Source organism: Xyrauchen texanus, chromosome 38 (assembly GCF_025860055.1).
Source record: "Xyrauchen texanus isolate HMW12.3.18 chromosome 38, RBS_HiC_50CHRs, whole genome shotgun sequence".
Taxonomy (NCBI): Eukaryota; Metazoa; Chordata; class Actinopteri; order Cypriniformes; family Catostomidae; genus Xyrauchen; species Xyrauchen texanus.
In genome coordinates, this window is record NC_068313.1 from 36,811,490 (window position 1) to 36,828,253 (window position 16,764).

At 46.2% G+C, this 16,764-nt stretch overlaps 2 protein-coding genes across 2 annotated transcripts in view; both read right to left on the reverse strand.

Annotated features, from left to right (window-relative positions):
- LOC127631545 (NACHT, LRR and PYD domains-containing protein 3-like) overlaps positions 1 to 16,764 on the reverse strand; it is a 191,355-nt gene that overhangs the window by 56,351 nt on the left and 118,240 nt on the right. The window lies entirely within an intron of this gene.
- Positions 1 to 16,764, reverse strand: part of LOC127631549 (NACHT, LRR and PYD domains-containing protein 3-like) — a 62,791-nt gene that overhangs the window by 3,889 nt on the left and 42,138 nt on the right. Inside the window, 3 exon segments of the mRNA XM_052109712.1 lie at positions 479 to 525; positions 1,687 to 1,860; positions 11,741 to 11,914. Coding sequence (XP_051965672.1) covers positions 479 to 525; positions 1,687 to 1,860; positions 11,741 to 11,914 — 395 coding nt within the window.

The following is a 16,764-nucleotide window of genomic DNA, read 5'->3' on the forward strand; positions in this document are numbered from 1 at the left end:
GTGTGTATGCAGTGGTGTAGTGTGTGTGTATGCAGTGGTGTAGCGTGTGTGTATGCTGTGGTGTAGCGTGTGTGTGTGTGTGTGTGTGTGGATGCATGCAGTGGTGTAGTGTGTGTGTGTATGCAGTGGTGTAGTGTGTGTGTATGCAGTGGTGTAATGTGTGACTGTGTGTGTATGCAGTGGTGTAGTGTGTGTATGCATGCAGTGGTGTAGTGTGTGTGTGTGTGTATGCAGTAGTGTAGTTTGTGTGTATGCAGTGGTGTAGTGTGTGTGTATGCAGTGGTGTAGCGTGTGTGTATGCTGTGGTGTAGCGTGTGTGTGTGTGTGTGTGTGTGGATGCATGCAGTGGTGTAGTGTGTGTGTGTATGCAGTGGTGTAGTGTGTGTGTATGCAGTGGTGTAATGTGTGACTGTGTGTGTATGCAGTGGTGTAGTGTGTGTGTGTGAAAGTGTGTGTATGTGTGTGTGTGTGTTCATACATTTTTGTGGTCCAGGTGTCATATTGATCTCTGCTCCGTGATTCACACTATAAAACACAAACACACAAACACAATCATGACGTCACATTGATGACACATTTATTTTCTGTGAGGAATAATTGATGATGGACCGTTAAATTAGTGAGTGTCCGTTACACCTCGAGTGTGATTCATGTTCAATAATTCAACGGGACGGAGTCGATTACTCTGATTATATCACGGTTACAACAGTTTAAGACATCTTTCAGGGTTTTATCTAGAGATGCACCAATCAGATATCTGGAACAGTTTCAGCTCCAATATTGACATTTTTACCTGGATCAGGAATCAGTCCGATGAGTCTGATCCAAATCCAAAACTCACGTGTTAGTCATGGTCGCTACCGTCCAGTACAAACATGACAGAAAAGCCCCATTAAAGGAATATTCGGGTTCAATACAAACTCAATCCACAGCATTTGTGTCATAATGTTGATAAACACAAAAATACATTTCCACTCGTCCCTCATTTTCTGTGTTCCAGTGAGACACTTACAGGGATTTAAAATCTCATTGAAGACTTTTTAAGAGCTGAAAAATCAAATTGATACTGAATCCCAAAACAAACCCACACAATGTGAAAATCAATCCTGAATCACAGACTCTTAAACAGACAGGAGCACATTCAACATGACCTTAATAATGCTGATCAGTAAAACAGAGTCCATATATTCAAGTTTCAAACACTCCAGACATGTTTTCCACAGAAATATCACACTAAAACTCATTTATTCATTACATTATAGAAATAATTACATTAGAGGTGGACTGATATTGGATTGATTCAGTAATGTGTTTTTAAAATTGCTCGTCTATATTAAATGTTTTTAGTCTCACTCACACACTCACTCCCTCACTCACACTCTCACACACACTCACTCACTCACTCACTCACTCACTCACACACACACTCACTGACTCACACACACTCACACACACTCCCTCACTCACACACACTCCCTCACTCACACACTCACTCCCTCACTCACACACACTCACTCACTCACTTTCACACACTCACTGACTCACACACACTCACTTACACACACTCACTCCCTCACTTACACACTCTCACTCCCTCACACACACTCACTCACTCACTTACCTCACACTCACTTACACACACACACTCACACTCCCTCACTCACTCACACACACAGCTCAACATACTTGAGTTTGTCCAGTGTGCAGTGTGGATCATTGAGTCTCTCAGTGAGCAGTTTGACTCCTGATTCTCCTGGGTGATTGTAGCTCATATCCAACTCTTTAAGGTGTGAAGGGTTTGAAATCAGAGCTGAAGTAACATAACAACAGCCGACCTCTGTCACCATACAGCCAGATAATCTACAAACACACACAGCAACAGTCAAGATACATATATGGAGACTTTATTTAGCAACATGGACTTGAGTCACATTTCAAGATTTAAATTCACAAACAGGCCTCATGAAGCTTTCTTTTAAACTCTGACGTTATTGCAGGGTTTCCCGCAGCACTTTGAAACTAAGGCGGCCGCCTAAGCAACACACGCCTGCCGCCTTAACTACGTCGTCAAAAAAATATATATGAGCGATATTCACCGTGTTACTCTGTCCTGTTTTCTCCCTTTCCATCTTTAAATATGTGATAAGCCTTCGTGTTCGCTTCAGTCTTGTTATCAGCGTTTTTCATGAGCGCCAAGTGTGTGTGTGTGTGTTCATCTGAGCCTCGTTGGTCTGTCACTGCTCGTCAATGTCAGAATATTTGAGATGACCAATCAAATCAAAGTAGGCGGGCTTTATGTTCACAGCTGAATTTTAGCAGAGCGACTTCGACAGTAAAGGAGCGACTCGAGCGCTTCAGTTTACGGTCGGTCAAGTGCGAGATAAGATGTAAGTTGCTAAACTAAACATTTGCTATTTGACAGTTTTTTTAGGTCATAAATGTTAAACGAATCACAAAAATAATCAGGCAAATTAATAAACTTTTATTAGTTTATTCATTTTGAACTGAAAATTTTCAGTTCAAAATTTTCGCCATTTTGAACTGAAAATAGACCACTATGTGACGTGACTGATGTAATGTAGCCTAATAATTAATTTACTGTCATTGTGAGGGGACAAGACACATTAACCAGGGTACCCGCAGGATCTTAAAAGCATTGAAAAATTATCTCAAATTAAGGCCTTAAAAGCCTTGGATTTGGTATACAAAGTCTTGGATTTCATTACAAAGGTATTATATATTTTTTGCCTTTACTAGGATTAAGTTCATACCATAACAAAATTAACTGTTACTAATGCAGGCTAATTAAAAATTCATGCAACGTGCATCCCGCACTCCACGTCATAGCAGAAAGCGCGAAAGCGTGCGCACCATTACTATGGTTACTAGGCAAGTGAATTGCAGAACAAGATAGTAGCCAAGCGTAGTTTGTCGTCTGAAGTGGGAACGTTTCAGTTTAATGCCAGAATTCAATAATTTAAACCCCAAATCAGAGCTTTTCTGTTAAAAGAACATGTTTTCTACCCGGTCTTTTCAATAGTATCTTGCAATCATGCGCGCGCTCTCTAACACAAGAAGCGCGGATGATAAATGGTCCACTCGTAAAAGAGTGCAATTACCGAAGGGCCCTTGAATTGTTTTTTTCTAAACCATGGAGGATAGCCTGTAGCGATGCTAGGTGTCAGCTCTGCCATAAGCAGTGATTGTAATAAGCTTTGCACATTTTGACGGACTATTAGATGTAATGTTATTACCTTGACAAACTAATACATCATTAAAAAGATATGACTCAAGTTTCAGTATTTGTCTTAATTTGTGTCAGGAGTTATGCAATTCCAAATACACCCCCCCCCCACCACCTTAACTAACACATTTTCTGCGGGAAACCCTGTATTGAGATCATAAAGGAACAACGTTTGTTTTCCTTTGACATTTATGATCAAGCTAGTGCTGTAACAAATAACTGATCAAATCAATAATAATCGATAGTTTTTTGGATTCACTAGTGTGATGCTGTCTTAAATAGTTCACCCAAAAAAATGATAATCCTCTCATCATTTATTCATGCTTACATCATCTCAAACTTGTATGACTTTATTTCTTGTGTGAAATATTTTGATGTAGATGTGAATATTTCAATTCAGTGCAAGTCAATATGTTCCAACACTTTATATCTCCAAAAAGAAAATAAAGTCATCAAGTTTTACAGCTGGTTATAAATATATTTGTCTTATATCTGCGGTGTGGGATGCTTTCATGGTTTTTACTGGTTGTCAGTATGTCACAACGGCATTTTGATATTGCCAACAGAACTATTAATAACTGTTCCCCTTCTGTCGCTCTCTCCACGTTGTGTCGGAGAAGCGACACTAGGGGTCTCTCTTGAGCGCCGATATTCACCTCTGACCTATTGAAAAGGGCCAATGAGAGTTGGCAGTCAGTATTTGCATACCCCGCCCCTGCATACGGGTATTTAAGCGGGGCAAATACGGAAGTTTAGTCAGAAAATTTCTTCGGAGCCGATTGTCTGTCTGCAGTTTGCTGCGAGTTTACACGCCATTAAAACGTTCCTGTTTCCTCTGACGATCTGCATGCTGTTGGATCTTGACGGCACCCCTGAGCGCTTCGACAGCGCAGACACACACACACACTGTGTACTAAAAGAGTAATTTCCCTAAAAGAGTAATTTCTCTAAAAGAGCAAACAGCGGCGTTGAACGTCCTTGTAAGGACGCGTCTTTTTCAAGATGCCCTTCCGCCCCTGTGTCCTTCCTGGATGCGGTAGAAGTCTCTCCGCTTCAGACGGCCACAGGCGCTGTCTCGTGTGTTTGGGCCGCGATCACACCGAGGCGGCGTTTGTGGATGGTTCATGTTCTCACTGCGAGAACATGACCATGACCACGTTGCGGTCGCGGCTTGCTTTCAACAGAAAGCAAGCCAACCCAGCCGCACCCCGCAATGCTCCTTCCCACGGGTTTGAGGGCGATGCGGTTGCCGCTGGGGGCGATTTGGGGGCGGCAGCGGGTACAGTTTCGCCAGGTAGCCCCCAACGAACCGCCCGTTCCCCAGCACGCTCGCTTGTTCCCGTCCATGCTCGCGGCGATAGCAGCTCGCCTCACGGCCCGGCTGTCTATCCTCCCGAGTCCGAAGCAGATGAGCTCGCCGCTGCATCGGAAAGTGCGGTGTCTGATGCCGAGGACTCCCCTGGACTGCCGCCTTCGGGCCAGCAGGCCCAGGCTGAGGCCGACGCTCAGATGTCCGACATGCTTTCCAGGGCCGCCGTGAGCGTGGGGTTGGATTGGAACCTTCCGTCCTCCCCACAGCCTTCACGGTTGGATGATTGGTTCCTGGGGGCAGCGCGCCGTTCGCGGCCTCGCATCCCCCCGGTCCCGTTTTTCCCGGAGGTGCATGATGAGCTGACGTCTATGTGGAGAGCCCTGCTCTCCACTCATCTAGGTGCCACCCGCTCCACTCTCTCCACCCTCGACGGCGGAGAGCGCCACGGATACGAGGCGATTCCCCAGGTCGATAGGGCAGTTGCGCACCATCTATGCCCCGGTAGCCCTACCTCCTGGCGTGGTCACCCCGTACTCCCATCCAAGCCCTGTAGGACAACATCCTCGCTCAACGCGAGAGCCTACAGTGCGGCTGGACGTGCTGCCTCTGCCCTGCATGCGATGGCCCTCCTGCAAGTCCACCAGGCCAAAGCTCTCAGAAGCATGCACGGGGGTGTACCTGATCCTGATGTGCTGCAGGAACTGCGCTCAGCGACTGACCTCGCCCTGAGAGCGACGAAGGCCACAACGCAGGCACTCGGACAGACGATGGCCACCCTAGTGGTCCAGGAACGCCATCTTTGGCTCAATCTGGTCGAGATGCGTGAGGCTGACAAGAACCGCTTCCTGGACGCACCTGTCTCCCAGATTGGCCTTTTCGGCGACACCGTCGAGGACTTCGCCCAACAGTTCTCCGCGGTGAAGAAGCAGACGGAGGCCATCTCCCATATCATGCCCCGCCGCAGACCTGCCGCTACAGGCCCTGACCCGTCTGCCCGCCGAGGGCGTCCCCCTGCGAAGAGACCAGCTCCTGCTCCGCCTCAACCCGGGCCCAGCTCTCAGCCCCAGCGTCGAGCACCCCGCAGGCGGCACACGCCTCCTGTCTCACGAACCCCCTCTAGGACCCGGAAGGCTCCCAAGCATTCCTGAGACAGTCGACCCAGAGCAGAAGATGTTAGCTCCGGAACTGGTAAGACCGCTCCGTCCCCCGGTGGAGGGCCAGGAGGAGAATCTTTTGTTTTTTCATTTGCCACACCCCCTGACGGGGGCTGTGGTACCCACATTCTCAATAAAAGAGCTATTTCCTTTGCCTCTTGGTCACCTGGCCCGCAAATGCCGTTCTCACGGCAATCTGCTTTCAGATTTGGACAGTCCCGGTACACGGCGAGGGCGATCCCGCCTTCCGCCTCCCTACGACTGCCCCCCGGCCGGCCGGTTCAGACGAGTCCAGAGGACGCCAGCAGACCTCCTCCTCAGTCACGAACCCGCCCCCTGCCGGGTACGCGGAGCAAGGTAAGTGCTTTGAGTCTATTCTCAGCACCTCAGCCTCAGGCCGCAACGAAGCCGCCGGCGCTGCATTACCTGTTCCGCCCCGCTGCGAGGCCCCACCGGGTATGTCCAAAATACTCGTCCCTTTGGTGCCCCTAGCGCAGAGCTGGGAAGCGTGGTTTTCGCTTCCCAACGCATCACGCTGGCTGCACCGGACCATTCGACTCGGTTACGCAATTCAGTTTGCCCGGCTCCGCCCCCTTCAGGAGCGTCCGCTTTCCGCAGTACACGGCGAGCATGCCAGTTCCCTGCGCACGGAAATCACGACCCTCTTAGCCAAGGGCACGGTAGAGCCCGTCCCTCCAACCGAAATGAGGAAGGGTTTCTACAGCCCTTACTTCATTGTACCCAAGAAAGGCGGCGGCTTACGACCAATCCTGGACCTGCGAGTTTTCAATCGGGCCTTGGTAAAACTCCCGTTCAAAATGCTCACGCAGAGAAATATTCTGGCTGGCGTTCGGCATCTAGATTGGTTTGCAGCGGTAGACCTGAAGGACGCGTACTTCCATGTCTCAATTCTGCCACGACACCGACCCTTCTTACGGTTTGCGTTCGACGGCCAGGCGTTTCAGTACAAAGTCCTCCCCTTCGGCCTGTCTCTGTCCCCTCACGTCTTCACGAAGGTCACAGACCTGGAGACCCTTGCCCCGCTACGAGTAGCCGGCATCCGCATTCTCAACTACCTCGACGACTGGCTCATCCTAGCACACTCTCGAGAGTTACTATGCACACGCAGAGACCAGGTGCTCCGGCAACTCAGCCGCTTGGGGCTTCAGGTCAACTGGGAAAAGAGCAAGCTCACTCCGGTTCAGAGCATCTCTTTTCTCGGGTTGGAGTTAGACTCAGTCTCAATGACAGCACGTCTCACAAGCGAGCGTGCTCAGTCAGTGCTGGACTGCCTCGCTTCCTTCAAGCCAGGCACAGTGGTCCCTCTAAAACCTTTCCAGAGGCTCCTGGGGCATATGGCGTCCTCCGCGGCGGTCGCGCCGCTGGGGTTGATGCATATGAGACCACTCCAGCACTGGCTCCAGACTCGAGTCCCGAGACAAGCATGGCACCACGGCACGCATCGGATAAGGATCACCCCCCGCCTGCCTCAAAACACTCCGACCCTGGACAGACCTCTGCTTTTTACGGGCAGGAGTGCCCCTGCAGCAGGTGTCCCGACGCGTTCTGGTCACAACCGAGGCCTCCCGGTCCGGGTGGGGTGCCGTGTGCAGCGGGCACGCAGCAGCGGGCCGTTGGAAAGGGGCCCCGCTGCGTTGGCACATCAACTGCCTGGAGTTGCTGACCGTCCTTCTTGCTCTCAGGAAGTTCCTCCCGTTAGTTCGGGACAAACACGTCCTCGTGAGATCGGACAGCACCGCAGTGGTGGCGTACATAAATCGCCAAGGCGGCGTACGCTCCCACCACATGTCGCAACTCGCCTGCCGTCTCCTCCTATGGAGCCAGCAGCGACTCAAGTTGCTGCGTGCCACTCACATCCCCGGCAAGCTCAACGTCGTAGCGGATGCGCTATCACGACAACGCCTGCCCGGCGGCGAGTGGAGGCTTCACCCCCAGTTGGTCCAGCTGATTTGGGAATGGTTTGGCAAGGCCCAGGTAGACCTGTTCGCCTCCCAGGAAACCTCCCACTGCCCGCTCTGGTACGCCCTAACAGAGGCTCCCCTCGGGACAGACGCGCTGGCACACAGCTGGCCCTCGGGGCTGCGCAAGATCAGGGAGGACGAGGAGCAAGTCACGTTAGTGGCCCCCTACTGGCCCACACGGACTTGGTTCTCGGAACTCAGGCTTCTCGCAACAGCTCCTCCCTGGCGAATTCCCCTGAGAAAGGACCTCCTCTCTCAGGGACGGGGCACGCTCTGGCACCCGCGCCCAGACCTCTGGAACCTCCACGTCTGGTCCCTGGACGGGATGCGGAAGAGCTAGCCGGCTTACCGGCGACCGTTGTGAATACAATCAACCAAGCCAGAGCCCCCTCTACCAGGCACCTTTACGCCCTAAAGTGGCGCTTGTTCGCAGATTGGTGTTCTTCCCGAACTGAAGACCCGCAGAGATGCGCGATCAAGTCAGTGCTCCTGTTCCTACAGGAGAGGCTGGACAGGAGGCTGTCCCCGTCCACCCTCAAGGTGTATGTTGCCGCCATTGCCGCCCACCACGATCCTGTAGACGGCAAGTCTTTGGGTAAGCACGACCTGATCCTCAGGTTCCTGAGAGGCGCCCGGAGGTTGAATCCCTCCCGGCCAGGCCTAGTTCCCTCCTGGGATCTCTCAGTAGTCTTGGCAGGACTCCAGAGACCTCCCTTCGAGCCGCTTGAATCAATTGGACTCAGGGCCCTCTCTCTTAAGACGGCCCTGCTGATCTCGCTCGCCTCTATCAAGAGGGTCGGGGACCTGCAAGCGTTCTCTGTCAGCGACACTTGCCTGGAGTTCGGTCCGGCGGCTACGTCTGTGATCCTAAAACCGCGACCGGGCTATGTGCCCAAGGTTCCTACCACACCATTCCGAGATCAGGTAGTGAACCTGCAAGCGCTGCCCCGGGAGGAGGCAGACCCAGCCCTTTCGTTGCTATGTCCAGTGCGCGCCCTACGCATTTACCTGGACCGCACACAGAGCACCAGACGCTCTGAGCAGCTCTTTGTCTGCTTTGGGGGATGGCAGAAAGGGAATGCTGTCTCCAAACAGAGGCTCGCCCACTGGGTTGTTGACGCAATCACACTGGCTTATCACACCCAGGCCGTGCCCCTACCCTTGCGGGTCCGAGCTCACTCAACAAGGGGTGTTGCGTCCTCGTGGGCACTGGCCAAGGGCACCTCCCTAGCAGACATCTGTAGAGCCGCGGGTTGGGCAACACCCAACACCTTCGCGAGGTTTTACAACCTCCGCGTTGAGTCGGTTGTGTCTCGTGTTTTGTCAGGTCTGAGCCCGTAGAACTCGGTAACACGTAGACTGACCGGCCGGGTGGATCGCTAGCGCCCAGCGCCCTTTTCCTGACGTCAAGGTTAAGTAGTGCGCCTTTCTTCCCATGGCGCCCCACTCCGAGTTGGGACCCTGGTCGATTCCTCCCCAGCCCTCCGGGTCTGCGGTTCAGCGGAGGAACTCGCCGACCCAAGCCACTGCGGGTACCCTGATGGCTACCCTGTACTGGTATAGGTGCTCCACAGGTAAGGCCTCCTGCTCGGACTCCCCCTGTGTGTATTTCCACGGTTCTGTCCCCTTACGAGCGGACCCCCATGTCTCCCTTAGGCAGTTACAGCTGCCCCGGTCGCCGTGCTGTAGCAATTCCCCCCTTTCGAGGCTGGATCTACCACCACACCATACTTTCCACACGAGCCCTAAGACGGCCGTGTGACGTGTCTACCACTTTTCCTCCCCAAGAAAAAGGGCAGGTGTCCCCCCTTCCCTATATGCGTGTAAGGGCCCCGGCCGTGATTGCTCTATGCGAGAAACATAGAGAGAAAAGAGGCCCAGCCAGGCTGGCCCGTTCCCATGTTGGCAAACATCGCCTTGTTCCCCTCTCAGGGTAACTAGAAGGATCCCGATGTTCTTATGGGGCATTGGGGAAGGGTACGTGCAGCCAGGTACAGACAATGCGTGGCACTGGATGAATCCCTGCCCGCCTCTGTATCGGCAGTTTACGTACACGGTTCAGCACATGGCAAGATTGGAATGGGTCCCCTAGTGTCGCTTCTCCGACACAACGTGGAGAGAGCGACAGAAGGGGAACGTCTGGTTACATATGTAACCTCCGTTCCCCGAGGGAGGGAATGACACGTTGTGTCTTTCCTCCACCATGTCGCTGAACCGAGCCACTGTTGTGGCCGGACCATTTCCGGCTCCTCAGAAAAATCCTGACTAAACTTCTGTATTTGCCCCGCTTAAATACCCGTATGCGGGGGCGGGGTATGCAAATACTGACTGCCAACTCTCATTGGCCCTTTTCAATAGGTCAGAGGTGAATATCGGCGCTCAAGAGAGACCCCTAGTGTCGCTTCTCCGACACAACGTGTCGTTCCCTCCCTCGGGGAATGGAGGTTACATACGTAACCAAACGTTTCATTATTGTTCTTGGGCCTGTTCAAGTGTAACTGTTTACTTAGTTTTTATACAATTAATATTTTGTTGTGACTTTTCAAGTCAAGCTGTTTACACCATTTGTAAGTGTATGTAAGATTTATATTAGTTCATACAGAACTCAGTGGATTTGTGATTTGTTTTTGTACCTGAATATTAAAGTTAAAATAAGCTATTACACCATTCTAAGTAGAACTTGATTTTTTATGTGAGTTTTATAAAAATGCTAGTTGCACTAATTTAAATGCATTAAAGGTCCCCTGACATGCTTCTTTTTGTAGGCTTTGATATAGGCCTTAGTGGTCCCTAGAACTGTATCTGAAATCTCTTTTACAAAATTCAGCCTTGGTACAGAATTATAGCCACTACAAACCAACCCATAATGAGCTTTCCTTCAGACGTGCCGTTTCGGTGTCTGTAGCTTTAAATGCTAATGAGGAGGAGAAAGGCGGGGCAAGGTGTAGTGTGGGTGTTTACATTGGATATATTGCAATGGCACTTAGACACGCAGTCGTTCAGATGTTGCGAACGCATCTTTTCACACTCATTCACACCATAAGACGATATTAAATTGTTAATATCCACATATTTAAAGAAATATCAACAGTAAAACTTTACCTCTCCTAAAAAAAGAAAGAAAAATTACCTACCTTTCGGAGTTGTTCGCGTCGCTGCCGTAGTGATTTCGTACGTGAAGTGCGAACACCGCAGCGCGTGAGCTGTTATTCAGTGCGTATGAGAACTGTCAGCGCAATGTTTCGCGCGATGGTCGTTTTCCTTCATAGTGGTGGGATTTCTCTTACAAATAGCCTACGTTTATTCAAAGAGCTGCGAATGCTTTTAGAAATCCATGGTAACCGAGAAAGCCCTCCACAACTTCGCTCTACTGTGACCGAGTAAATGAAATTTATCCATTGATCCTTCTGGGGATTGGATGAAGGAAGTAAAAAAAGACTTCTGTGATCATTTGTGCATTCAATTATTGAGCAACTTTTGTGCTTCGATCGGTTACACGCCATAGTATCTCTCGAGGATAAACTAAAATCGCGCGCGTTCGTACTTCCTAGCTCCTTTTCTCTTTGGTGGGTCAAATTCTCTGGGCGGGCAAAGCAGACGTCATATAGGGGGATGACGTCTTATAGGGGAAGATTCAAGATCAGCCCGTCTGAGATCTCATTTTCTCACAGACAGAGAAAGATAGCCAAAACTCGGTTTACACCGACTGAAATTTCTAGACACGAGGGGACCAAATACAGGCTAGGGGAACTAATATTAATGTTAAAAAACCTCAGAAAGTGAAAATTTCATGTCAGGGGACCTTTAAGCTAAAGACATATTTTAGTTACTTTGTTTACTGTAAACAAAACAAAAAACAGTCTGCAGCTCTATCTAGGCAAATACAAGTATTGGATTGGGACTCGGTATAGGCAGATATTTAATATGTTTGTTGGGGGGCCAAAAAGCTGATAGGGACATCCCTACTATTAACAAATACATTTTAGTTGACAATTGAACATTAAATTGGGATATGAGAAATATTTGCAAAATCAAATGAAACACAAACCTCAGTATCTCCAGATGACAGTTTGTACTCTTCAGTGCATCAGAGATCAGCTTCACTCCTGAATCCTGCAGGTCATTGTTACTCAGGTCCAGCTCTCTCAGAGGAGAGTTTGATGATTGTAGAGCTGACGCCAGACTTTCACAACATTGATAAGTAAGATTACAGCCGCACAATCTAAACAGGATAATGAAAAACAAAATGATTATAAAACCATTTTATTGATCAAAATATAGTTTTGATTATGGTTTTATCTACAGTAAGTTACATAATCCATCCAAGCTAGGGTTGTGCCGATGGACGATATCATCGTCCATCGTGATGGCTGACCAACATCACGATGTGATGCCACGCCCCCTTTTGCGAGTCTTGCTAGTGTGACTCACTAATCCTAGTCTCTTCTATAGTTAACCTAAAAACTTTGCAGGGATTGCTCTGTAAATTAAATTGAGAATATAACTAATGCATATATGCTGTTTTAAATACTGTAGTATATGCCAGAGACGTGACGTGTTAGTCTTTGAAAATACCGTGTCAGGCAGGCTACACAAATATTGATCTTGACATTGTTAGCTTCTTGTCTTTTTTTACATGCCTTACACTGTACATTTAGTACATTAAATATTTTATGTTGTAGGCTACAAGAAAATAGCCTTTATTAATTAATTATTAGTAGTTGTAGTGTCTCAGAAAATCTTGCTCATTGTCACATAGCTCTTGTATACACTGAAGCGGCAGTTTAAGATAAACCCAGACCAGCGAACGTCAAATAACTTTTGTCTGGTTAATACTTTTAAAGAAAAATTTCCTTGGCCATAAATCCATAATGTAAAATCAAATGAAAGAAACAAGGTGAATATGAATAACACACATTTATTAAAACATAGAAGAACAACAAATAAAGAACTAGAAAACGGGAACAACACTCAGACCGAAACTCGGCATTAACATTTCACTTATAATTAGCAGCACAATTAACTTCAGCACAGGCTACAAAATAAATTATGTTATTGAAATATTGTAAAATGGTCATATGAACTACACAAATGAACGTTTAAAAAATAATATGCAAAATCGAATAGCTCCGCAACGGATGGCGAAAAATGCGTAAAGAAGTCTACTATCTTTCACCATAGACCATGTTTTCGATGTTTCTGGCCAGAAATACCAACATATTCACTTTATCTGGTTTTAATAAGCTGCGGATTGGAGTAACTACACTACCCGCTGTGCTGAAGACCCGCTCTGATGGAGTACTGGTAGCACATATGCACAGATATTTCCTACGTGGAAGCTACTTTTTTTTTCTTATGTGCAATATATTAAAAAGCCCGGATGAGTACTAATTAGTTGGGCTAGTAAAATAACGCAATTATAGTTTTTCAGTAGAAAAAAAATATCTATGTAAAGAGATATATTAAAATAAAAAGTGCTTAAAAGTGCACAACTCTTCTTAAGTGAAAAAAAAAATGCTTCATGTGTCGTGCAACCTACTGATAAAGCGCCGACGAGTCATTAGTTGGGTTAGTAAAATAACGAAATTATAATTTTTCATATAATTTTTGAAAATTATATGAAATTATATAATCCCCACCCCACCGACGATATCATCGTCCATCGCGATGTTTTACTGTCAACATCGTCAACTGCCAATTTAGGGGACATCGCCCAACCCTAATCCAAGCGAATCAAAGAAATACATATATCATCACAAACCCTTATAAATATTATTGGGCAACCGATATATCGCAGAGGCCGATAAATCAGCCGATATTCAGACTTTAATTATCAGCGTCGGCAAGTAAATTTTCTCATTTGGCAGCTTTTTTTTCTTGAAGGTGCTGAAAATCGCTTTATTGCATGTGAAGCGACTGAGACATGTAAACGAGCAGTCACGATTCGTTTTGTTGTTACATGCCATCATGTTACTAAAATAATAGACCGGTGTGCAACACAGTGTCATTTAAATGGACCACATATCAGAGCCGTGACAGAAACGTTTCAGCTCATAATGTTAAAGTGCTCGTCTGTTTCATTCTCACTCTCTCTCTCCTCAACAGTTCCCTGTTAATTTTAACTGTCTATTCTAATGATAAAAGGCAAATATCAATAAGAGTAATATCATATACTGTCTGAAAATATGCACATATCTCATTTAAACAGATTTAATAAACCAACTTCACACAACTTCAGCAGATCCAGCATCCTGTGGAGCGCTCATTTATTTACCTCTAAAGCACGTATTCTATCAGCCTCTCATCAATAGTTCCCTGCAACTTTTCTAATGATAAAAGGCAAATGTCAATAAAACTTCTATATGCAAATATGCAGATATCTCGTTTAAACAGATGAAACTGACGAACTTCATGAAGATCCAGCGTTTTCTTCCTGTCGAGCGCTCATCTAATATCTTCCTCTGAAATGCGTCTTCTAACAGCCACAATCAAAAACTTCCGGATCAGGATCAAAAGTTTCTCTGATTCACAGTGGTGGTGGCATAGTGGCTAAAGCACAGGGCTGTTAATCAGAAGGTTGCTGGTTTGAACCCCAAGGCCACCACCCAAGGCCCTTGAGCAAGGCACTTAACTCCAGGTTGCTCCGGGGGGATTGTCCCTGTAATAACTGCACTATAAGTCGCTTTGGATAAAAGCGTCTGCCAAATGTAAATGTACATTTATAAATGTAAATGTAAATCATGACGGTCACTCCGTGACAATCCAAGTAGGCGATCCAGGCTGTATAAACTGTCAGGAGATTGAGGCTCATGCTGGATCTGAACGAGTGTGTGTGTGGAACTTCAAATCTGAATCTGAAACCAGGAAAATGCTGCCTCCAGAGGCTGTATATGATGGTATGATGAAAATAAGGTGCTTTTCAAACTGTTCAGAGATCAGTTTTTTTATGAGTTCCATTAATTCAGAACAGATGTCAGTTTAGCCATTAACTGATTATGCAACAATGTAGCAAGTCAGCTGCCTACGTTTTCAGATGCAGCACAAGGTAAAAGCGCTTCTCGTGTGAATTCACTATGAATTCACTTATTCACTATGCACTGTATGTACAATTTGTTTTATTCTGTATTTTTGGAGTAAATGCGAATGCTAACGTAGACTGCCATCCATGATTGATGGACTACTGTTTGTACTGTTATTTCCTTCTTAATATATTAACACATTTTTCATGTGCAAATAAATAAAAACATTTCATGACTGAACAGATATCTAAAGAAACTGCCATCTACCATTTCAAATACAATATATATTAGTTTTATTAAAATGTCAGAGTGCTCCAACAAACACACCAGTGTTTTCAAAGTGTCACAAAGTCACAGTGTTTTCACTCTTTAGGAAGTCAAACTACCAACGGCTTAATTATATTTGGCCCTGCACATTAAATTTGGATATGAGAAAGTATTTTAACTAGGGCTGTCAATAGATTAATTTTTTAATCAAATTAATTACACGGTGTCCCGATTAATTAATCGCGATTAATCGCATATACAAATATTTGCTGAGAAAGCCCATCATATAAATATAATTCAATATATAATGATGAAATAATTATACAGTTATCTTTAAATATTAAAAATTATATATATATATATATATAAGGTTTGCAGGACAAACCTTGTGTGGCCAACTATTCCTGAACACCAAAGGGGATAGACGGTGGGCCGAGGGCCCGTATCTGCTTTACTTTTCGAAATGGATGATCCCCATGGAGGGAGAACCTGAATTTGTAAAGTTGGGACGGTTGTTTTATTCTCAACGATATGAAAAGTGTTGCCAATCCCATTTATTGCACATTTTCCCCCGAAATCATAATGCACGACCGTAAATATGCAGGCAAACGCGGTTGCCTACTATATCAGTCGAGCCAATAGCGTTGCAAGATACTGACATATGATTATTATTAACCAATCAGATGTAGCTTATTTAGAACAGCTGTCACACAGATGATTCAGCTGTCAGACACGAGCAGCATCTGCGGCGGCAGCACAGTGACTATCGCCAAGGACACTGTTTTTGTGATTGTAAGTACTCATTTAATTAGAATATGATATCTATAAAAAATGTTTGTTTTGTACACTGTGTTGTTCAAACGTATGTAGGCGTCTCGTTAGTGTCGTTTTAAGTAGGGTAGTTTCAGCTGGGCTAACTAGCAGTAGCTAGCATGTCTAACGTTAGGTCACAGCTAGTGAACCAAAACTACGACATTACTATTACATTAATGCATCCTTCATTTTAATTCTAAAATCTAATCTCAAATATATATATATATATATATATATATATATATATATATATATATATTTGAGATTAGCTTGATTTAGATTTTGGAATTAAAATGAATGTAAGCGTCTCGTTAGTGTCGTTTTAAGTAGGGTAGTTTCAGCTGGCTAACTAGCAGTAGCTAGCATCATGCGATTACATATTTGATTTGGTGTAAAGTTTAAATACTTAATTCTAACGGTATAATTTTTTTGTGTGGTCAGGTACCGGGTATAATCTCGATAGCAGGTGAAGTGATACCGTGCTTCACTAGCCACCAAGTCCCTGTCTTGGATATGGAGAAGGAGAGACTCATCTCGAGAAGCAATTTCCCGGCAGGGAGTGTTTCACACTGTGTTAGTTTTTCTTTTACCCTTTTCCTGCTGTGTGTCTGAACCTTGTACTTCTCATGTTTGCAAATAATGCATTGTACTGGAAGCAGGTGTGGGGCCTGCTTGGACGTGAAGAGATCACGGGCATTAGATCTCAGAGCCCGTGTTTTTACTGGAGTTGCCTCACCATCCTCTGCCTCTACCACTAAAAAAAAGTGCAAAACAATAGATTGAGGTTCTGCACCCTTCCCCACATCACTGATTAAAGAAAAATGGTTTGTAACTTTCAGCAGGGGAAAACTCATGCTCCATATATTGGTTTCACCTGTTCCCTTAACATGGTTAATAAACCAGTTTCACAGTGTTCAGGTGTCTGGCCTTGTTGATGTTAATAATGCCATAATTGGAAGGGTACATTTTTGCA